At 46.0% G+C, this 24,852-nt stretch overlaps 1 protein-coding gene across 1 annotated transcript in view; it reads right to left on the bottom strand.

Moving 5' to 3' along the window:
- Positions 1–24,852, bottom strand: part of LOC140075746 (uncharacterized) — a 52,773-nt gene that overhangs the window by 20,988 nt on the left and 6,933 nt on the right. The window contains exons 3-14 of the mRNA XM_072122023.1: positions 21,985–22,314; positions 17,160–17,456; positions 16,980–17,084; positions 16,524–16,886; positions 15,525–15,836; positions 14,575–14,913; positions 10,421–10,729; positions 8,301–8,654; positions 3,665–3,704; positions 2,478–2,577; positions 2,359–2,394; positions 2,064–2,122 (exon numbers count right to left, since the gene is read on the bottom strand). Of these exons, the coding sequence (XP_071978124.1) occupies positions 2,064–2,122; positions 2,359–2,394; positions 2,478–2,577; positions 3,665–3,704; positions 8,301–8,654; positions 10,421–10,729; positions 14,575–14,913; positions 15,525–15,836; positions 16,524–16,886; positions 16,980–17,084; positions 17,160–17,456; positions 21,985–22,314 (2,644 nt within the window). The remainder of the gene's footprint in view (positions 1–2,063; positions 2,123–2,358; positions 2,395–2,477; positions 2,578–3,664; positions 3,705–8,300; positions 8,655–10,420; positions 10,730–14,574; positions 14,914–15,524; positions 15,837–16,523; positions 16,887–16,979; positions 17,085–17,159; positions 17,457–21,984; positions 22,315–24,852) is intronic.

The following is a 24,852-nucleotide window of genomic DNA, read 5'->3' as shown; positions in this document are numbered from 1 at the left end:
ATGGTCTTACTATATAGAGAAGACGTGGCACATTGTATATCCTGTGTGGCCTCTAGATGGTCTTGCTATATAGAGAAGACGTGGCACATTGCATATCCTGTGTGGCCTCTAGATGGTCTTGCTATATAGAGAAGACGTGGCACATTGCATATCCTGTGTGGCCTCTAGATGGTCTTGCTATATAGAGAAGACGTGGCACATTGTATATCCTGTGTGGCCTCTAGATGGTCTTACTATTTAGAGAAGACGTGGCACATTGTATATCCTGTGTGGCCTCTAGATGCTCTGACTACTTGTTTGTTGTTGTGTGATGTTGGAAGTTGTTGGATGCACATCAGTAATGGCATCTAACCTTTCCATAAGGTACACTATCTGGTGTCAACCCTTCTGTGATAAAGCAAGAAGAAAAAACAACCAAAATAGAAGAGAAGAGCAGGAGAGGAGCGCGCTGCCTGGTGCAGAAACCATTAATAATATGGAATGAGACTGTGTCACGGGCACTCCTTCTACCCATATATCGGGTAGCGGGCTAACCCGTGCCACACCATGCTTCTCACCTGTCCCCGGTCCTCCAGCCATGTGTGTGCGTCTCCTCAGAAAGTTTAAAGTGCCAGCGCACCGTTAATTGGCGCTAGCCATTTCCCAGAATTTTATATAACCCTGCCTCTCCTTGCACACCCTGCCAGATCTTTGTGCCTTAGAGGAGGCTTTGTCTGCACCTCTGCTGCCTGGTTTGACCTGTTGCTACGTCCCTTTGCGGCAGTTTCTGGTGAAAACTGGGTGCAACTTAGATTCCGGTCATAGATGTCGGCTTACTTCATTGTCCGCGGTGGTCCAGGGGGTCCATTACCCCTGAAGCCTGACAGTGAGAATAGGAAACTTGTTCACCTCTCTATGTTGTGCTGATCAGGTACAATGCTGTAAGGAGCTCGCTGCCGCCTTATCCCCGGACCGAGGGATCTGGTGCCGCCATGAAGGGTCACACTAGGACACCAGGGAAGAGGAGGAGGTAATACCAAAGGCGCCAGCGCCTGGACTACTGCCGAGATCTTCACCAGTTAATAGCCAGAAGCTTATTATAATATTTATGTGCATTCATGAAACATCTGAAGAATAGGAAGAAACTATTTTGGTACAAATATATTTACTAGCTGAGAAAAGCACAAGGCCAAACAGGACACTATGGGGCTTATTTACTAAGGGTCCGCGCACTTTTGTAGTTTTTCTGACATTTGCAGGATTTGCACAGCTGTGACAAGTATTTATCTGGGGATTGTGTTGCACGCGATGAGATTTTGGCGCAGCTGCGCTGGTTTTCACGTAAAAGAAACAAGGGGGCGGCCGTCGGACAATACGACTGATTCGGACTGATTACGGGATTTAACTGTCGCAAGATCAAGCTTTTACATGCACCAGGAGGAAGAAGGTGAAATCCGGCGGACTGGACGATCTTGGTGAATTGCCGCACAGTGCATTGCGGTTGGACAATGCATTTTCGGGGGAACTCCGTGGACCAGGTAAGTAAATGTGCCCCAATATGGCCGCCCAGTGATCAGGACTGTGTGAGATTTATAGAACAGCTGAGTACATCTGGATACAGATCAGACACAGCAGATTATAACAAGTCCTTTATTAGCAGGGTGACGGGATGACGAGGCTGATGGAGATACTAATACCATATACCCAGCAGCCTGTGTAATACTGAGAGATGGGGCAGGTCATGAGCGCACTCCAGGGTCACCACAAACCCGTCCCAACAAGGTCACTACCATCAGGAAGAACCCTGTGTTATTCCTCCATTGTCACATGTCCTGTAGATGATCCCGGATATTTACCTGGATGTTACCTACATTCAGGCTCCTACTGTCATGTTACATCTTGGAGTCTATCACCAAACAACTTCTCCATCCCGAGTATCAGTGGAGCCTACAGACTACATAATCAGGGATGTCACATGCAGAGAGAAGTGAGGAGCTCTGAAGAACATCAGAACATGAAAACTTATCATTCAGAGAAAGGAATCTACACACAATGTGATCTATTGGAAAAATAAACCTCTTTACCTGATAACTATAATGTAACGTGTAACATCCAGGACCAGTCCAGCACTCAGACTAGTATCCTGAACCCACAAAGTAAAGCACAGAGTACATGGTCCTGTATCACACATGATCACTGTGCTGCCACCTATATGTCTCCTATAGTTACATCACATCATTGTATAAAGGGAGACGTCCAGTGTATACAGCTGTACACAGGTCGCCTCCTAGTGGTGGCAGCAGATACCAGACATGATACAGTCACATAAGTCACATATAACCAGCGAGGCAGCAGAATGGACCCACATAAAAATCTCACCTTTCCTGATACGTCATCAGGTCTAATAACAAAAGCCTGTAAAGGGTTATAATACGCGGCACCGTAACCATGGATATGGTAAGAAAACAATATTAATAATTAGATGAATAATATTATACTTTCGCAGGAACAAAATTAGTTTTTTCTTCATATTGTGTGGTGGCTTCTTCAGTGGCCTCTTCTCCTTCTTCAATCCCTTCTTTCTCAGTGTTATTAACTCTACAAAAGGCAAAACAGTGAAGGTTATTTCTTCTTCTCTGCTGACCCTAAGAGCTTACAGTCTACAGGGAAGATGATCTGCCCACACTAACTCCTGTTTTGGACCTGTAAATCTCAGACACAGGCCACATTTATCATGGTGCACAGTTGTGATGTAACTGGCGCCCCCTGCGCTGCTTGGACATTGGGCTCCATTGGGACACATTTACTTACCTGGTCGGTTCGCGATCCAGCGACGCGTTCTCTGCGGTGGATTCGGGTCCGGCCGGGATTCATCAAGGCAGTTCCTCCGACGTCCACTAGGTGGCGCTGCTGCGCTGAAGTTCCCTGAAATGCACTGAAGTTCACGATCCTATCCTGGACGAAGGTGAGTGCAAGCTCCACGACACAATTTCCTTTTTTAAATGCGGCAGTTTTTCCGAATCGGGTTTTCGTTCGGCCACGCCCCCCGATTTCCGTCGCGTGCATGCCGGTGTCGATGCACCACAATCCAATCGCGTGCGCCACAATCCCAGGGCAATTCAGGTACAATCGTCGCAAATCGGAAATATTCAGGTAACACGTCGGGAAAACGCGAATCGGGCCCTTAGTAAATGACCCCCATTGTGTTGCTGCACTATGTACATGCTGCAGAATTGTGGAGCAGTCAGTAATAAATGCGGAGCACAGTCGGACTCAGAAGTAACAGCCCCTTTAGGTGCACATTATGTGGATAAAGCGTAGCCGCGACGCAGAACAGGCGCAGACACTTTATTAATATACGTACGAGATCCAAAGACGTTCAGTGCAAAGTCACCAGAAAACTGGGGCAGACACTTTAATAAATGTGGGCCTCAATCTTCAAATTAGGCGACATCCACACAACCATAGTACAGCAGGCACAGGTCGCCACCTGGGAGAGGCGGAGGGGGATGTATTGCCGGCTATGGGGGATGTATATATACGTCCCTCAACAGATGTGTGACTGCAGCCTTACACAGTCCCTGAGGATGTGACAGCGATCTGTGTCCTCACATGACATATAACCCTCAGCCCGTGTGCTATCATGTAAACCATAACTCACAATTAATAGCGCTGTAATACTCACATTCCCATGATGCCCCCAGCAGTTCTTTGCTTTTTTACACCTGGAACAGAATAAGATGGATTTAGTAGAAATGAATATTTAGTGTCATTATATGAAGTAAAACTTATTCCAACATCTGGTTAAGCTGATGAATACTGCAAAGCTGAGAATTTTTTATTCTATGCGATTAACCCTTTAGCGCTCCACGCAGTACAGTACTAGTAAGGCATTGAGCTGTTACGCATGAATGAAGAGGTCTCACGAGGTGAGTCCAGTCATACAGACTTGGGATTTGCCGCAAATTGCAGCAAACACGCACTGCTAACACCCGTGATCAGCGCGTATATAGGCACAGCACAGTGCTACTACTCCTATCCTGTATATATGGGCACAGCACAGTACTACTACTCCTATCCTGTATATATGAGCACAGCACAGTACTACTACTCCTATCCTGTATATATGGGCACAGTACTACTACTCCTATCCTGTATATACGGGCACAGCACAGTGCTACTACTCCTATCCTGTATATATGGGCACAGCACAGTACTACTACTCCTATCCTGTATATATGAGCACAGCACAGTACTACTACTCCTATCCTGTATATATGGGCACAGCACAGTACTACTACTCCTATCCTGTATATATGGGCACAGCACAGTACTACTACTCCTATCCTGTATATATGAGCACAGCACAGTACTACTACTCCTATCCTGTATATATGAGCACAGCACAGTACTACTACTCCTATCCTGTATATATGGGCACAGCACAGTACTACTACTCCTATCCTGTATATATGAGCACAGCACAGTACTACTACTCCTATCCTGTATATATGGGCACAGTACTACTACTCCTATCCTGTATATATAAGCACAGCACAGTACTACTACTCCTATCCTGTATATATGAGCACAGCACAGTACTACTACTCCTATCCTGTATATATGAGCACAGCACAGTACTACTACTCCTATCCTGTATATATGGGCACAGCACAGTACTACTACTCCTATCCTGTATATATGGACACAGCACATTACTACTACTCCTATCCTGTATATATGGGCACAGCACATTACTACTACTCCTATCCTGTATATATGGACACAGCACAGTACTACTACTCCTATCCTGTATATATGGGCACAGCACAGTACTACTACTCCTATCCTGTATATATGGGCACAGCACATAACTATTACTCCTATCCTGTATATATGGGCACAGCACATTACTACTACTCCTATCCTGTATATATGGGCACAGCACAGTACTACTACTCCTATCCTGCACTGACCTATGTGTAAGGCTGCGGTGCTGGTCTCTATGGCACGCTCCAGCACTGACCTATGTGTAAGGGTGCGGTGCTTGTCTCTATGGCACGCTCCAGGCACTGACCTATGTGTAAGGGTGCGGTTCTGGTCTCTATGGCACGCTCCAGGCACTGACCTATGTGTAAGGGTGCGGTGCTGGTCTCTATGGCACGCTCCAGGCACTGACCTATGTGTAACGGTGTGGTTCTGGTCTCTATGGCACGCTCCAGGCACTGACCTGTGTGTAAGGGTGCGGTGCTGGTCTCTATGGCGCGCTCCAGGCACTGACCTATGTGTAAGGGTGCGGTGCTGGTCTCTATGGCACGCTCCAGGCACTGGCCTATGTGTAAGGGTGCGGTGCTGGTCTCTATGGCACGCTCCAGGCACTGACCTATGTGTATGGTTGCGGTGCTGGTCTCTATGGCACGCTCCAGGCACTGACCTATGTGTAAGGGTGCGGTGCTGGTCTCTATGGCACGCTCCAGGCACTGACCTATGTGTAAGGGTGCGGTGCTGGTCTCTATGGCACGCTCCAGGCACTGACCTATGTGTATGGGTGCGGTGCTGGCACGCTCCAGCACTGACCTATGTGTAAGGGTGCGGTGCTGGTCTCTATGGCACGCTCCAGGCACTGACCTATGTTATAGGGTGCGGTGCTGGTCTCTATGGCACGCTTCAGGCACTGACCTATGTGTAAGGGTGCGGTGCTGGTCTCTATGGCACGCTCCTGGCACTGACCTATGTGTAAGGGTACGGTGCTGGTCTCTATGGCACGCTCCAGGCACTGACCTATGTGTAAGGGTGCGGTGCTGGTCTCTATGGCGTGCTCCAGGCACTGACCTATGTGTAAGGGTGCGGTGCTGGTCTCTATGGCACGCTCCAGGCACTGGCCTATGTGTAAGGGTGCGGTGCTGGTCTCTATGGCACGCTCCAGCACTGACCTATGTGTAAGGGTGCGGTGCTGGTCTCTATGGCACGCTCCAGGCACTGACCTATGTGTAAGGGTGCGGTGCTAGTCTCTATGGCACGCTCCAGGCACTGACCTATGTGTAAGGGTGCGGTGCTGGTCTCTATGGCACGCTCCAGCACTGACCTATGTGTATGGGTGCGGTGCTGGTCTCTATGGCGCGCTCCAGGCACTGACCTATGTGTATGGGTGCGGTGCTGGTCTCTATGGCGCGCTCCAGGCACTGACCTATGTGTATGGGTGCGGTGCTGGTCTCTATGGCACGCTCCAGGCACTGACCTATGTGTAAGGGTGCGGTGCTGGTCTCTATGGCACGCTCCAGCACTGACCTATGTGTAAGGGTGCGGTGCTGGTCTCTATGGCACGCTCCAGGCACTGACCTATGTGTAAGGGTGCGGTGCTAGTCTCTATGGCACGCTCCAGGCACTGACCTATGTGTAAGGGTGCAGTGCTGGTCTCTATGGCACGCTCCAGGCACTGACCTATGTGTAAGGGTGCGGTGCTGGTCTCTATGGCACGCTCCAGGCACTGACCTATGTGTAAGGGTGTGGTGCTGGTCTCTATGGCACGCTCCAGCACTGACCTATGTGTAAGGGTGTGGTGCTGGTCTCTATGGCACGCTCCAGGCACTGACCTATGTGTAAGGGTGCGGTGCTGGTCTCTATGGCACGCTCCAGGCACTGACCTATGTGTAAGGGTGCGGTGCTGGTCTCTATGGCACGCTCCAGCACTGACCTATGTGTAAGGGTGCAGTGCTGGTCTCTATGGCACGCTCCAGGCACTGACCTTTGTGTAAGGGTGCGGTGCTGGTCTCTATGGCACGCTCCAGGCACTGACCTATGTGTAAGGGTGCGGTGCTGGTCTCTATGGCACGCTCCAGGCACTGACCTATGTGTAAGGGTGTGGTGCTGGTCTCTATGGCACGCTCCAGGCACTGACCTATGTGTATGGGTGCGGTGCTGGTCTCTATGGCACGCTCCAGGCACTGACCTATGTGTAAGGGTGCAGTGCTGGTCTCTATGGCACGCTCCAGCACTGACCTATGTGTAAGGGTGCGGTGCTGGTCTCTATGGCACGCTCCAGCACTGACCTATGTGTAAGGGTGCAGTGCTGGTCTCTATGGCACGCTCCAGGCACTGACCTATGTGTAAGGGTGCGGTGCTGGTCTCTATGGCACGCTCCAGGCACTGACCTATGTGTAAGGGTGCGGTGCTGGTCTCTATGGCACGCTCCAGGCACTGACCTATGTGTAAGGGTGTGGTGCTGGTCTCTATGGCGCGCTCCAGGCACTGACCTATGTGTATGGGTGCGGTGCTGGTCTCTATGGCACGCTCCAGGCACTGACCTATGTGTAAGGGTGCAGTGCTGGTCTCTATGGCACGCTCCAGCACTGACCTATGTGTAAGGGTGCGGTGCTGGTCTCTATGGCACGCTCCAGGCACTGACCTATGTGTAAGGGTGCGGTGCTAGTCTCTATGGCACGCTCCAGGCACTGACCTATGTGTAAGGGTGCAGTGCTGGTCTCTATGGCACGCTCCAGGCACTGACCTATGTGTAAGGGTGCGGTGCTGGTCTCTATGGCACGCTCCAGGCACTGACCTATGTGTAAGGGTGTGGTGCTGGTCTCTATGGCACGCTCCAGCACTGACCTATGTGTAAGGGTGTGGTGCTGGTCTCTATGGCACGCTCCAGGCACTGACCTATGTGTAAGGGTGCGGTGCTGGTCTCTATGGCACGCTCCAGGCACTGACCTATGTGTAAGGGTGCGGTGCTGGTCTCTATGGCACGCTCCAGCACTGACCTATGTGTAAGGGTGCAGTGCTGGTCTCTATGGCACGCTCCAGGCACTGACCTATGTGTAAGGGTGCGGTGCTGGTCTCTATGGCACGCTCCAGGCACTGACCTATGTGTAAGGGTGCGGTGCTGGTCTCTATGGCACGCTCCAGGCACTGACCTATGTGTAAGGGTGTGGTGCTGGTCTCTATGGCACGCTCCAGGCACTGACCTATGTGTAAGGGTGCGGTGCTTGTCTCTATGGCACGCTCCAGGCACTGACCTATGTGTAAGGGTGCGGTGCTGGTCTCTATGGCACGCTCCAGGCACTGACCTATGTGTAAGGGTGCGGTGCTGGTCTCTATGGCACGCTCCAGGCACTGACCTATGTGTAAGGGTGCGGTGCTGGTCTCTATGGCACGCTCCAGGCACTGACCTATGTGTAAGGGTGCGGTGCTGGTCTCTATGGCACACTCCAGGCACTGACCTAGGTGTAAGGGTGCGGTGCTGGTCTCTATGGCACGCTCCAGGCACTGACCTAGGTGTAAGGGTGCGGTGCTGGTCTCTATGGCACGCTCCAGGCACTGACCTATGTGTAAGGGTGCGGTGCTGGTCTCTATGGCACGCTCCAGGCTCGGATGCTCCACTCTGCAGATGATGTGTGATCCTTGGTCTAGTCTTATTATTGGGGTGAAAGTCAGTGATGTCTGACAGCAGTAGGTTCTATCTTCCTGTATCTTTCTTTTCTCAGAGATCTTGTAACGTCTGTCCCCCTGTGATGATCCAATGGGCAGAGCTCTCCGGTTTTCATCCTCCATTATGAACCAGGTAACTGATAGAAGATCAGGGAAATATCCGGATATATCACAGGTCAGTAAGGCTTGTGAATCATCTTCCAGCTCGGGGACATTGATGGATCCAACTTGTGGAGGCCACGGCAGATCTGTAACATGTATCACATATTGTACTTTCCGTGATGTAACAGAAAAGTAAGTGGCTTCTTATCTATGACTATGAGAATTTGGTAAGCGATGGGCACAATGTAGAGATAAATGAATACTTTGTCTGCAGCATATAAAACCTAATGTACAACAAGATTTATAGGACTCCCTTCTGCCATATCCTCCGTCTTTAAAGGAAACCTACCATTTCAAATGGTCGGTGTAAGCTGTAAACAACGAGCACCAGCTCAGGGTGAGCTGGTGCCGGTGCTTAGTTTCGTTAGTGTTATAAACCGCGGTATCGCGGTTTTAACACTTTTTAAACTTTATAGCAGAAGCTGCTTCGGCGCTGCGCGCGACCGTGCGCGCGCAACGCCTGCGGCATTTCCTATGTAGGCACACGCACGATCGTGCGCACGCAGCGCCGAAGCAGTTTCTGCTATAAAGTTTAAAAAGTGTTAAAACCGCGATACCGCGGTTTATAACACTAACGAAACTAGTCTTTAGACTATGCACTCTCTACTATGCACATGTCACTTTAGGTTTCAATATTAAGATTTTAGGGATATATTAGATAATGGGCTAATACTGAATTATGCGTGTTTAGTATTATTTATATATTTATTCACGGCCATAATTGTATCCATGTTTAACCACCTATGTTTAAGGTTATAAATATACTTGTGCTTGTATTTCTAAAGTAGTCCGTGATGGCTATATACAATATTTAACCTGCCCACATTGCTGCCCTTACCTGACATGGCCAGGGGATTGCGCATTGCTTCGGCGCATGCGCGGGTCTCCGTGGCGGTCCCGCACTTCCGGTTCATGATGACGCGCATGCGTGCGCGTCATTCGTCTTCCGGAATTCCGGCTTCCGCCCTGAGATGCCGACATGACGACCGCGGCAATGCGCTCAATATACACCTGCCATATAGCTAATTTCCAGGTAATATATCAGCTCATTGGTCTAAATTTGGTCACATGCTTGTCCTACACTATGTGTATATATATGTGGTCCCTACCACACCACAGCACACCCCCAGGAAGAAGTGACGGCGAAACGTGCGTCAGGGTGCTGTGGTGGTGGTCAAGCCTCTCTCCTGTTGTTTTTTCATTATGTCACGCCCGGGTGGGTAATACGAATTTGTAGATAACTTGGCATATTTATTTGGGCCATTATAGTGGAGATGCGTTTACATTGATTGACTTTTTGGACCACCACCACACTCTTTTGTGTCTTGTGGAATATTTTATACGTTTTTAATATTATGTGTCTTGATTGCTGTAAATATTTATAATAAAGATTGTTGTCATTTGATTCCCAACAAACAGTCCTCTGTCTGTGTTTGGGATAGATTGTTGTCCTATATGCCTCTTTTGGTATTATTATTGTGGTCTTGGTGTTAGGATCTATACAGGAATAGGGTCGTCTGATTGGTATTCATAACCTCCTCATGTGCCTGGCAATTGCACCCATGTACCCAGATATCTATCCTCTAGATGTGGCGGGTGCCGGGGTTGGATCATACGGTGGAGAATCGTGCACCACAATGTGATCCCCCCCCCCCATTGCCTGCTACCAGACAGAACCAGGAGAATGGAGGGTGCACATCAGTGCTTGTATGTAATACACAGCTGCATTTAGTATGTTGTGTTTCATGCTGAAAGACTGGATAACTTTGATTTCCTTTTTTATCTAAATAAAGGAAAATTTGTACTCTCAACACTGTGAAGCCTGAGAACTTGTAGCTTGATGATGATTTACCTCTGATACTTAGTGATCTTGTCTCTGGCCTCTCCATGGTCTTGTGCTTCCACACCACAATAATTTTCATCTTTGGATCATTGAATGAATGAACAGAAATCGTGACAACACTGGTGACACCATATGAGAGGCCTCCGTCCTGTGAGCTAGTTGTCTGCTCTGGTGATAATCCATATTTATGGGATCCATCTTCCCAGTGCCAGGAAATGTTTATATCTTTGGGGTAAAACTTGTGTAGAGTCAGAGAGAACTGAACACGAGATGCATCTGCCATAGTGATCTCTATGGGCGATAACATCTGGGGTTTAGCTGGAAGAGAAGAAGCAGAAGTTTGTTTCAGTGTCTTACATGGGAGAGGTGCAATGTACCGTATTTTCAGGCTCTAAGATGAACCCCAGATTTCATAGTCAATTAAAATCCAATTAAATATTCCCTGTTGGTCACACACACAAGCAAAGCACTGCTACATATACAAACACACACAAGCACAGCACTGCAACATACACAAGCACAGCACTGCTACATACAAACACACACAAGCACAGCACTGCAACATACACAAGCACAGCACTGCTACATACACAAACACAGCACTGCTACATACACAAACACACACAAGCACAGCACTGCTACATACACAAGCACAGCACTGCTACATACACAAACACAGCACCGCTACATACACAAACACACACAAGCACAGCACTGCAACATACACAAGCACAGCACTGCTACATACACAAGCACACACAAGCACAGCACTGCAACATACACAAGCACAGCACTGCTACATATACAAACACACAAGCACAGCACTGCTACATACACAAGCACAGCACTGCTACATACACAAGCACAGCACTGCTACATACACAAACACACACAAGCACAGCACTGCAACATACACAAGCACAGCACTGCTACATACACAAACACACACAAGCACAGCACTGCAACATACACAAGCACAGCACTGCTACATATACAAACACACAAGCACAGCACTGCTACATACACAAGCACAGCACTGCTACATACACAAACACACACAAGCACAGCACTGCAACATACACAAGCACAGCACTGCTACATATACAAACACACACAAGCACAGCACTGCAACATATACAAACACACACAAGCACAGCACTGCTACATATACAAACACACACAAGCACAGCACTGCAACATACACAAGCACAGCACTGCTACATATACAAACACACACAAGCACAGCACTGCTACATACACAAGCACAGCACTGCTACATACACAAACACAGCACTGCTACATACACAAGCACAGCACTGCTACATACACAAACACACACAAGCACAGCACTGCTACATACACAAGCACAGCACTGCTACATACACAAGCACAGCACTGCTACATACACAAACACACACAAGCACAGCACTGCTACATACACAAGCACAGCACTGCTACATACACAAACACACACAAGCACAGCACTGCTACATATACCAACACACACAAGCACAGCACTGCAACATACACAAGCACAGCACTGCTACATACACAAGCACACACAAGCACAGCACTGCAACATACACAAGCACAGCACTGCTACATATACAAACACACAAGCACAGCACTGCTACATACACAAGCACAGCACTGCTACATACACAAGCACAGCACTGCTACATACACAAACACACACAAGCACAGCACTGCAACATACACAAGCACAGCACTGCTACATACACAAACACACACAAGCACAGCACTGCAACATACACAAGCACAGCACTGCTACATACACAAACACACACAAGCACAGCACTGCAACATACACAAGCACAGCACTGCTACATATACAAACACACAAGCACAGCACTGCTACATACACAAGCACAGCACTGCTACATACACAAGCACAGCACTGCAACATACACAAGCACAGCACTGCTACATATACAAACACACACAAGCACAGCACTGCTACATACACAAGCACAGCACTGCTACATACACAAGCACAGCACTGCAACATACACAAGCACAGCACTGCTACATATACAAACACACACAAGCACAGCACTGCAACATATACAAACACACACAAGCACAGCTACATATACAAACACACACAAGCACAGCACTGCAACATACACAAGCACAGCACTGCTACATATACAAACACACACAAGCACAGCACTGCTACATACACAAGCACAGCACTGCTACATACACAAACACAGCACTGCTACATACACAAGCACAGCACTGCTACATACACAAACACACACAAGCACAGCACTGCTACATACACAAGCACAGCACTGCTACATACACAAGCACAGCACTACTACATACACAAACACACACAAGCACAGCACTGCTACATACACAAGCACAGCACTGCTACATACACAAACACACACAAGCACAGCACTGCAACATACACAAGCACAGCACTGCAACATATACAAACACACATAAGCACAGCACTGCTACATATACCAACACACACAAGCACAGCACTGCTACATATACAAACACACACAAGCACAGCACTGCTACATATACAAACACACACAAGCACAGCACTGCTACATACACAAGCACAGCACTGCTACATATACAAACACACACAAGCACAGCACTGCAACATACACAAGCACAGCACTGCTACATATACAAACACACACAAGCACAGCACTGCTACATACACAAGCACAGCACTGCTACATATACAAACACACACAAGCACAGCACTGCAACATACACAAGCACAGCACTGCAACATATACAAACACACACAAGCACAGCACCGCTACATACACAAGCACAGCACTGCTACATATACAAACACACACAAGCACAGCACTGCAACATACACAAGCACAGCACTGCTACATACACAAACACACACAAGCACAGCACTGCAACATACACAAGCACAGCACTGCAACATACACAAGCACAGCACTGCAACATATACAAACACACATAAGCACAGCACTGCTACATACACAAGCACAGCACTACTACATACATGTTAGGATCAGTGGATCCTCTGGACCACCGCTGGAGATGTAACTAGCCAGCACCTGGTATTCACCAGAGCCCGCCGCAAAGCGCAAGGCTAAGAGGCACAAAGATCCGGCAGGGAATGATGGGAAACAAAGGGTTAAATACAAGACAGGAAATGACCAGTACCAATCACCTGTGCGCTGGCCCTTTAAATCTTGAGACAGTGCAGCGCGCGCGCCCTAGGGAGCGGGGCCGCGCGCGAGACCTAGTCCGGACGGGAGCGGGAGCCAGGAGAGGTGAGTGCACAGGAGCGGAACCGCGGCAGCGGAGAGAGGCACGGGTGCACCCGCGATCCGCGATATGGATCGCGGGGGTGCCCGCAACGGAGGCACGGGTGCCCGTGACAATACACAAGCACAGCACTGCTACATATACAAACACACACAAGCACAGCACTGCTACATATACAAACACACACAAGCACAGCACTGCTACATACACAAGCACAGCACTGCTACATATACAAACACACACAAGCACAGCACTGCAACATACACAAGCACAGCACTGCTACATATACAAACACAGATAACGTTTACTCCCATCCCCCGGCTCCATCATGACCAGCAGCACCAAATGGTTCAAGGACCTTACAGGGATGAAGAATGTGATCAGTCACATGATCCTGACATCACTCAGGTCCTGCAGGTATTATTCATGTCATTATGGGCAGGGAGAGGGAGACAGAGGTGCACAGGTATATAAGGAGATCAAGGTAAAGGCTTTGTCAGCAATTCATCCAATATAATGTAAAAAATATGGATTATACCATCTCTGCTCCAGAACTAGAAACAATAGTTCTGTAATTAGAGTTATTATGATCACTTTAAGATTTTTCTCTTGTTAATTTCCTTTGATTTTGTAACCTGAAACTTTTGTACAGTATTGAATATTTCACTATAAATCAGTTACTGCATAGCATAACCCTGTCTGCTGTAATATGATTTCCTATTAGTGTTTAGGGTCTGTGAGTTATATGTGGCAGGTATAAAGTGGCTTATACTGGGGCTTTATCTTGCTGTCACAAACTTTTACCTACACGGAAAACAAAGGAGAAGCTTTATACTTGTCTACATGATATACTTCCTCACCTGTGACGAGTAGCTTCCCGGTTCTCTTCTCTATGGGCGTCTCCAGGGCGGGATGCTGCACCTGACATATGTATTCTGCCCCCTGATGTGTCTCCAGTGCGGGGGTGATGGTCAGACTGGGGCTACAGCTGTAGGTGTTGTCCTCCGCTCTCCTGGATCTTATCCTCTGGTTATATGTAGCGTCAGTCTCTTCATAGATCTCGTCTCCAGCGCGTCTCGTCCATTTCACAGTCACCGCATCCGGGAAATACTCCGAGATATTACACTGCAGGACGGCCGGGACCCCAAGATGTAGAGGGGGAACCTGAATCTCTTCTACAACTGGAGTCCAGATATAATCTACAAAAACACATAAAGAATTGATATGCAATTAATTTTAAAAACTTAAAAAGCCATAGCTGCATGCTTTATGCACACGTACGATGTCAGGATGTAACTTATTCTGTCATAAACATCATTAACATGGTATATGATATAACAAACCTGACTATTGGAGATATCTGGAAAAAGAGACAATGGGGGTCATTTACTAAGGGCCCGATTCGCGGTTTCCTGACGTGTTACCCAAATATTTCTGAATTGCGACGATTTTTCCTGAATTGCCCCAAGATTTTGGCGCACGTGATCGGATTGTGGCGCATCAGCGCCGGCATGCACGCAACGGAAATCGGGGGCGTGGCCCAACGAAAACCCGAAGGATTCGGAGAAACCGCCGCATTTAAAAAAAAAGTGTCACGGGACACGCACTTACCTTCACCAAGTATGGGATCATGAACTCCGGCGGGCCTCGGCGGACTGGGTGGGACACTATCTTGATGTATATATGTGCCATTTGTACGGGGCATGTGCAAATAGGACGTATATAGACGTATGGCAGTCGTGTAGGGGTTGAAGGGTACCCTCTACATGTCAGTATTGATGGTCATCTGCGAGACATCATCTCTTCTCACCTGGATCTCTGATGCTCATCTCCTTGGATTCTGGTTCCTCCATAGATTCATGTTTCCAGGTCACTTGCACTCTGAATCCTGGATCCTTGTGCCGATCCTCAGGAATTGTGACCTCACTGGAGACGTTGCAGGATCCGTCAGGATTATCTGACTGCGATTCAATGGATGACACGACTTCTTCTGCTCCTCCCCCTCCTTGCTTCCATGCTATCTTGATTCTTTTAGGATAAAATTTCTCCAAATTGAGCAGATATTTAATTTCTCCAGAAACAAACAGACTCCTCACCACCGGCTGTGACAGCTTGGGCTTTCCTGAGATAAGTAAAATATAGAAGGAGACAAACATAAGAAAATGCTCAGCAAGTGTCCCTTTTCTTTTGGAGTCCCAAAAACTTCTCCAAGGGCCACAATTACCGTACTTATTTAATTTTCAGTAAAAAATAATTACCAGCCCTCTGCAGAGAAGATGCCTTGTTTTACACAGTTCACAACTCACTGAACTACCTGTAGGGTAAGAGATCCTTGGACCTGGCGCCTTATATTTTCCTTTAACAGATAATTATTGTACAAAGAAAAAAACAGCTCAACAAGACACTAATTTAGGCTGCATTCACACACATGTATGGGGGACGTATATGCGGCCGATATACGTCCCCCATACACTTCTATGGGCTCACAGCATGGTACGGGAGCGGTACGGGAGCGGCACCGTACCGCTCCGTAGCCCGGGAAAAGATAGGACATGTCCTATCTTTTCCCGTATTACGGCGCCGTGGCCCATATGTTCCTATGGAGAGGGGCGGGGGTGAGCGGCGCTCACCTCCTCTCCTCCTCTCCCTGTGCTACGGTGCTGCGGGCACACGGCAGTGTGCATGTAGCCTAAGCAATATGAAAGTATTGTACAGCAACTCAGCTGACTTGGTGAAGCTGTTTTGTCTGTATTGTGATGGGCCATCTGTATTACTCTTTATCTCACTGTGTAGTGTCAGGATATCTTACCATAAATAGTCTTACAGTGAAACGTCTTCTCATCATTACGGGGACCATAGACCCCTCTACAGATGAAGGTGACGCCTCTATGCCCCTCCATATGGGGTATGAAGCTCAGGGATGTTCTGTGCTGACGTCCCTCGCGCTGTGATCTGATCACATAGGATGTATCCAGTAAACTCTCTTCTTCTTCTCCTGAATGTCCTCTCATCTGAGACGTCTGGATCTCCTGCTCCTCTCCAGATCTTCTTAGCAGCCAGGTCACACACAGGTCCTTGGGGTAGTTGTCTATGGTGCAGTACAGGGTGGTCTCCTGTCCATCTATCAGCTTAGCAGGACCCTCAATGTCTCTTAGTATGACTCCTCTATTATCTGTCGGAACATTATGCAGATGCTCAGATGCATCATTACCATACATTACAATCATTGTCAGTGATTACTCTTTGTAATGTATAATCTCATTACCTTTCCTCCTCCGTTTCTGTTTCCACCAGAGGACACCAGCGATTATAACTATCAGGATAATCACAAGGACAGAACAGGCGGCGATGATCCCGGCTGATGTTTTCTCTGTGAAAATGATAGATCTTAGTAGAAGTTACGCACAACATAAAGCAAAACCTCCGAGGTGTCTATCAGCGTTACCCTTATATAAGAGCAGCAGGTCCTCCTGTATGGGCTCTTGGAGGGAGGAATGATGGACTATGCAGGATAAGGTCTTGTTCTCTAGAGTCGCCCTCATAGTGAAGGTCACAGAGCTGCTCACACTGTATGTGCTGTCTTTATTTTGGATGTCTTCAGTAATTAGAGAATGTTGATTCTTTCCATCTAAAATCCACGTAATCTCAATTTCCCGGGGATAGAAGCCGGCAGCCGCACAGCGCACGGTGTTCTCACTATCTTTATGGAAAGTTTGCTTAGGAAGATTGATTGTAGGTCTGACTGTCAGGAACATAAACACATGGGGGGACATTTATCACAGGATTTCCTTTTTGGCCTAAAATAGTGGCAAAAATTGCAATGGTGATTTCTGCCATTATTTAGGGTAAAAATCGCAAAGACCTTTTCCCGCCATCTACCACGAGGATGAAGGGTTATAAACCAAGCACACTTACACCATGGTGTGAGCCCCCTCTGGCAGGATCCAGCCTTAATTTAATCTTCTAATGTCCTCACTTTTACAGAAAAAGGCTTTCAAAATTATGTAAATGAGCCTAAGGACCTCCAGACTATCTATGGAGCCTAAGGGCCCTAAGGCTCATTTGCAGAATTTTAACCCCTTAACGCTCTGCGCCGTAGCTCTACGGCGCAGAGGTATAAGGGATGTATGAAGAGGGCTCACGGGCTGAGTCCTCTTCATACAGAGGTGGGGGTTTTTGCATTTTGCACAAAACCCCCACCGCTAATAACCGCGGTCGGTGCTTGCGCCGCCATCTTTTTTTCGATCGCCACGCCCCCGAACGTCATCGGGGGGCGGCGATCGGTTACCATGGTAGCCTCGGGTCTTCTTTTGACACGAGGCTACATGGTTTATGCAGGTTCGTTACAATGAGCCAGTGGCTCATTGTAATGTATGACCTGCAAAAACGCCATATATTGCAATACTGTAGTATTGCAGTATATGGTAGGAGCGATCTGATCATCTAGGGTTAATGTACCCTAGATGGTCTAAAAAATAGTGAAAAAAAAAAGAAAAAAAAAAGTTTAAAAAATAAAAAAAATTAATAAAATATTAAAAGTTCAAATCACCCCCCTTTCCCTAGAACGGATATAAAACATAACAAACAGTAAAAATCACAGACATATTAGGTATCGCCGCGTCCCAAAATGCCCGATCTATCAAAATATAAAAATGGTTACGGCCGGCGGTGACCTCCGAGGCGGGAAATGGCGCCCAAATGTCCGAAATGCGACTTTTACACCTTTTTACATAACATAAAAAATGAAATAAAAAATGATCAAAATGTCGCACAGACCTCAAAATGGTAGCAATGAAAATGTCGCCTCATTTCGCAAAAAATGATCCCTCACACATTTCCGTGCGCCAAAGTATGAAAAAGTTATTAGCGTCAGAAGATGGCAAAATTTTTTTTTTCTTTTTTGTACACATTCGTTTAATTTTTGAAAATGTATTAAAACACAATAAAACCTATATAAATTTGGTATCACCGCGATCGCACCGAACCAAAGAATAAAGTAGGCGTGTTATTTGGAGCGAAGAGTGAAAGTCGTAAAAACTGAGCCCACAAGAACGTGACGCACGTGCGGTTTTTTTTCAATTTTTCCACATTTGGAATTTTTTTTCAGCTTCGCAGTACACGGCATGTTAAAATAAATAACATTACGGGAAAGTAAAATTTGTTACGCACAAAATAAGCCCTCACACAGGTCTGTACACGTAAAAATGAAAAAGTTATGGATTTTTGAAGTTGGAGAGCGAGAATTTAGCCGAAAAACCCTCCGTCCTTAACCCCTTAATGACCGCCCTATCGGGTTTTTACGGCGGTCATTAAGGGTACTTCTTCTGATGCGACGCCTTTCTACGCCTTTCTAAGTTTTCGGGACACCGGGTCTTGCTGGTGCCGGTGTCGGGCTGTGATATCACAGCCCAGACCCGGCACTAACACCCGGGATCGGAAAAACTCCGATCCCGGGTGTTTAACCCCTTGCATGCTTGACCGCGGCGTGCAAGTGTGTCCCCCGTGGATCGGACCCCCCCGGTGTGCTTACCGGGGGATCCGATTCCTCCTGCCGCTGCCCCGGGTCCCGACGAGTGACCCGAGGCTGTCGGCTCCTCTTCTCACCGGGTCCTGCCTTCCTGGCAGGACCCGGCTGTAAGTAACTGAGCATGCTCAGCATGCTCAGTTACTTTCACTATACACTGCAATACAAGTGTATTGCAGTGTAAAGGCTTGAATAAGCGATCGGATGATCGCTTATTCAAGCCAAGAAGTAGAAAATGTAAAAAAGTAAAAAAAAAAAAATTAAATCTTTTTATAATATAATTAAATAAATAAATAAAATAAAAGTCCCATAATCTCCCCAGTAACACATAAAATGCAAATAAAGTAAATAAAACACAAAAACACGTACATATTTGGTATCACCACGTCCGTATTAATCTGTACAATAAATCTAAATCAATATTGAACCCGCTCGGTGAACTACGTAAAAAAAAAACTCGAAAAACTTCCCATAATATACAATTTTTCATCAAACACCATCACAAAAAATGTTCTAAAAAGTGATCAAAAAAAGTTACGGTACCTAATATGATACGACTGAAAAGAACAACTGTTTTCGCAAAAAATAAGCCCTCAACCAGATCTGACAACAGAAAAATACAGAAGTTATGGCCCTGAAAAGTTGTCAATAGTAAAAACAATGCGATTTTCTCCAATATTGGTTTTGCTCAGGAAAATTGAGCAAAAATAAGAAAAACTATATAAATGAGGTAACACCGCAATCGTAGTGAACCAGAGAATAAAGATAAAATATTATTTTTACGTTGCGGGGGGGGGGAGGGGGGAAATGCTAACAATCCAAAATAAAAATTGATGATTTTGTTTGTGTCCCCCTTGAAATAGTTAATAAAATCTCATGAATAAGCTTTAGACTCCCAAAATAAATTATTTATACATTGTATCTCATCCCATAAAAAATAAGCCCTCATATGATCGCATTACCAAAAAAAATAAAAATTTATAGGTCGTACAATGTGACAATACAAATCTGCTGTGAATGGCTCCTCCATTCATTCTATACTTGGCCGTGCGCCCGTACAGAAATTTACCACCACATATGAGGTATCAGTACACTCGGGAGGAATTGGGCATCAAGCGTTGCAGTGCGTTTCATCATTTAATTTATTCTGAAAATGTCAGTTTTGGCCTAAATGAATGTATTTCCAAAAAAATTCCATAGTTTCTAAATCGCAGGTCCATATTTTTTAACCCATGTGAAACACTTAAAGGGTTAATAGACTTAATAGAAGTTGTTTTACATATGTTGAGGGGTGAACTTTCTATAGTGGGGTAATTTATGGGGTTTTACTATTATTTAGGCCTCTCAAAGTCACTTGAAAGCTGAGTTGTCCCTCAAAATGTGAGTTATGGCAATTTTCATGAAAATAAGAAAAATCGCACCTAAAGTTCTGCACCTCATAACATCCTAGAAAAATGACCGGAAGCATAAAATAACATCCCAACATAAAGCAGATATTCTGTAAATGTTAATTATCAAACTTTTTGGGTAGTTTTACTTCCTGTCTGGAAACCAGAACATTTCAAACTTGGAAAATGAAGAATTTTTACAAACTTTTGCCAAATTTTCACTTTTTTTCAGAACGAAACGCAAAACTTATCACTTAAATTTTATAACTAACATGAAGTACAAAGTGTCACGAGAAAACATTCTCAAAATCACCAGGATATGTTAAAGCGTTCCGAAGTTATAACCAATTATCGTGAGACATGTCAGATTTGAAAAATCGAGTCTGGTCATTGAGCTGAAAACTAGTGTCGGTGATAAGGGGTTAAGGGGTTAAAGCCATTTATTTTGTAAACATAAGGGCATAAGAACCCAGAGTGGGCACACACCAGTATGTCAGTGTGCTTGGTTTACAATCCTGCATCCTGTTGGTAGATTTTCTTTAAACATAGAACCACTGCTAGTGCAACATTGTATAAAGACAGATTTTTTTCAATAAAAACCCCAAAAGAAGTTGCACTCTACTCCCCCACCCCCAGGTGTATGTCCTTGCGATTTTTTACTCACCTTTGATTAGTTTTTTAAAAAAACATCAAAGGGCCAACACCACACAATGTAGTGGAGCTCCAAGGGCAGTCATAGAACTATCACAGGGTGGTGATAAATAACCCCGGAGAAGTTACTATACACTGTAAATCATTGTGTAATCTTGTATTTGTATTGACACCATTCACCACTTCCACCAACTTCACAACTGGCACCATTCCAAAAGGATCCATCAAAGCAACAGATCTGTCAAGACCTCGGCTCCTTGGATACATTCTAAGGCTGTATTCACATGGACGTATGTACACGTCAGGCAGACTGGGGAGGAGGAGAGATGAGCGCTGCTCACCCATCCCCTCTCTACCACACGGACGTTCTCACAGCTGAAGATGGAGCATAGAACTTGTTGTACTCACCATACCGAGCCAGAGCGCCATAGTTGCCTATAGGAGATGTAAATCCGGCCAGACAGATATACTTCCCTCATACGTTGGTGTGAATACAACCTCAATTAGTTATAGTAATCAGTGTTGTGGAATATCATTGAAGCATGAGCAAACCAGAGGCATAATATAACTCTCTTAGCTCTATGCACAATCTGAACTTCTGTTCTCTTATCTAGTGGAGACCTCCCCAGGGATGAACCAGTTTTTGTGGCTGAGATCTGAGAAAAAACACATTGAATATCTGAAATTGTCTACTACAGAATCATTACCTTGAACTTCTAGCATAATTTTCTTCTCTATCTGTTCTGGGGTGTAAATCACCAGACATGAATAGATCCCGCCGTCAGAGAGCGTCACATTGGTCACGGAGAGCGAAGCATTTCCATCCTTTACCCCCTCTACATCAAATCTCACCCTGGGGTCCTTGGTCACGCCTTTACTGTCATATAGAAGGATGCGCCTGCCCTGAAAATTCCATAATACAGCCAAGTATTTAGGATCAAAAGGTGATTTGTTGACAGAGAAGGTGCAGGGCAGAACCACAGTGGATCCATTCAGAGCTTTCTGAGAAGACGGAGCCGAGACTTGTAGATCTGCATCTGTGGATATATGTAATGAATCATGTAAACATTCAAAATCACAGATAAAAAATATACAAGTAAGATAAATGTATAATTTACACATGCCATGAGCATACACATGCAAACCTTTGGCAGAGTGTGGTTTAGGAAGGTGGATGAAAGTATCAGCAGACTATGTGGTTTTTCCCTCCAAAACTCAGACAATGGGAAATATCATAGTTGTCCATAACTGGGGCATAATTCATAATTATGGGTCCCCAGTTACACAGGACAGTTATGGGATCTAGATAGGCTCCTGGAGCGAGAATCGGAAGCCTAGCAGCAAGTCTTATCCTAATATCAGGGGTGTTCTGCAATTGGTCAACTTCGATATGAGGATAAGACTTGTTTAGATTGTGAGCCCCATGGGGACAGGGAGCAATGTGACGTGCTTCATGCAGCGCTGTGTAATCTGTGCGCTATATAAATAAAGAATTATTGGCTTTGGTTCAGTTTGAGGCTTCTATACACTAGAAGACTGGATCGCTGTCTATGCCCAGTCCTCGGGCCAAAGAACTTCTACCTATTTCAATAGCAAGAGGTTTTTTTGTTTCCATTTTTCCCAAACTGTTTGTAAGTATCGTATGTGTAATCTTTTTAACTTTTTTCATTTTATCTGACAATTTTATTCTTTGAGTGTTCTGCATTTTTTTGTACGTATATTAAATTGTTCCTTTAATAAGTCTCTGCTTGTAGCCTTAAAGAATCTGAGTCTCTGAAGGGAATTACGTTACCAGAGGTCATTATTAGCATAGTCCATGTAGTAAGCGATTGCATGTTCTGTGTGAATTCATCATTGTAATATCGTATAAGTAGTGAGTGCATGTGCTGTGTAATCATCAGGGTGCATTGTCTGTGTAGTTGCGGTGCCTAAGGCCAGTGGCGTAACTAGAAGCTGTTGGGCCCCAGTGCAAAGTCTGTGCTAGGCCCCCGACTATAATGTATCGTTCATAGTAATAGTCTTCTCATATGGGAAAGTGACACCGTAAGGGCCCCCTAAACCTCTGCACCCCCTGTAGTTACGCCCCTGCCTAAGGCCTTCTTTGCGTAAGTAACCTGTATTGGGTGGCAATGGATTAACTGGGTGCTGAGATTGCATGGAGTAAATTTAATGCTAGGATGCCATTTTTTGGAAGTTGGGCGGAGCTCACGGGCTAAATTCTGGGACTTCATAGAGTAGGTACACCCCGTAATGCACGCACGGTTGTGTACGTAATGTCGGAGGCCGGCTATACACGAATGTCCTCTACTTGGTGGATGTGGATGGAGCGCCCGGCCTAGCTTAGTATTGTACTATAACCTGGTGTCGGCCATAGCTAAAGGCTCACGAGGTGGGGGGGCGGGGGGAGTGTGAATAGACCCCTAGTAGTGATTTCCATATTGGCATTAAGTCCCTCTTGTATGCTCAGAGATTTCTGGGAATATTATAGGCACATAGATAAGAACGGTCTGTACTTCTGCTAATCTCACCAATGTCACTGTCATATTTTTTGCTGGACTTCCCTTTCGATGGTGATGAGCACTTTTTACGTAAACAAGTCATAAGTCAGCTGACTTTCTGTTTCAGCCTATTACCATTTACAGAAACTCTGCTTGCTGTGCATCAAGCAGAAACCTAAAGAAAAAAACAGCTTGATGTACAGATTCTTTTAGGATTTGATGTGGGACAGGTTTTCCCCACTGTATTTGTGCAGGCCGTCAGTATATTTATATGTACATTATGCCTTTTTTCACAAATTATTTTCAATAATTTGAATCTATCCTCAAGATGAGTAATTCTGCACAGGTGCTGCACAGGAGTGCGGTGTGAACTGAACCTTCTTCTTGGCACGAATCAATACATTAATGGAGGATAGACAGTCCCTTCCTATGGATAGCTTTACGCTAGAATATCTGCTAGATAGACGTTTGTATTACGGCAAACTGTAACCTGCCTCTGTCGTAATGTTTCCCTTTTTTAACAATTCTACATAACTCTATTCGATCCCCCGTGTTATTGTTTCTATTATTAGGTTTATGATTCATAACCAAAATGACACGTTCTCGTTAAAAACTCATTCTCGCCATTAATAATTAAGACGTATCCAATGGATATCAGTTTGTATGTTCTCTCTGTGTTTGTGTGGGTTTCCTCCGGGTCCTTCGGTTTCCTCCCACACTCCAAAACATACTGGTAGGTTGATTAGATTGTGAGCCCCACTGGGGACAGGGACCGATTTGGCAAACTCTGTGCAGCACTGCGTAATCTGTGTGCGCTATATAAATAAAGGAATTGCCGTATATTCCAGCGTATAAGACGACTTCTGTCGTCTGTCTTCTGTCTTCTCTGGGGTCGTCTTATACGCCGGTCGCGCTGCATGTAGAGGGCTCACGGGCTGAGCCCTCTCCATAGCCGGTAAGTCTTTGCTGCATATTGCAGCAAAGGCTTACCGGTAACACCCGCGATCGGTGCTAGCAAAGCTGCCGGCAGCCTCAAAAAGATAGCGGCGCCATCTTACCTGGGATCGCCGCTCCCTG

Source organism: Engystomops pustulosus, chromosome 8, assembly GCF_040894005.1.
Source record: "Engystomops pustulosus chromosome 8, aEngPut4.maternal, whole genome shotgun sequence".
Taxonomy (NCBI): Eukaryota; Metazoa; Chordata; class Amphibia; order Anura; family Leptodactylidae; genus Engystomops; species Engystomops pustulosus.
Note: the sequence above shows the minus strand (reverse complement) of the source record. Positions and strands in the feature narration are given on the sequence as shown.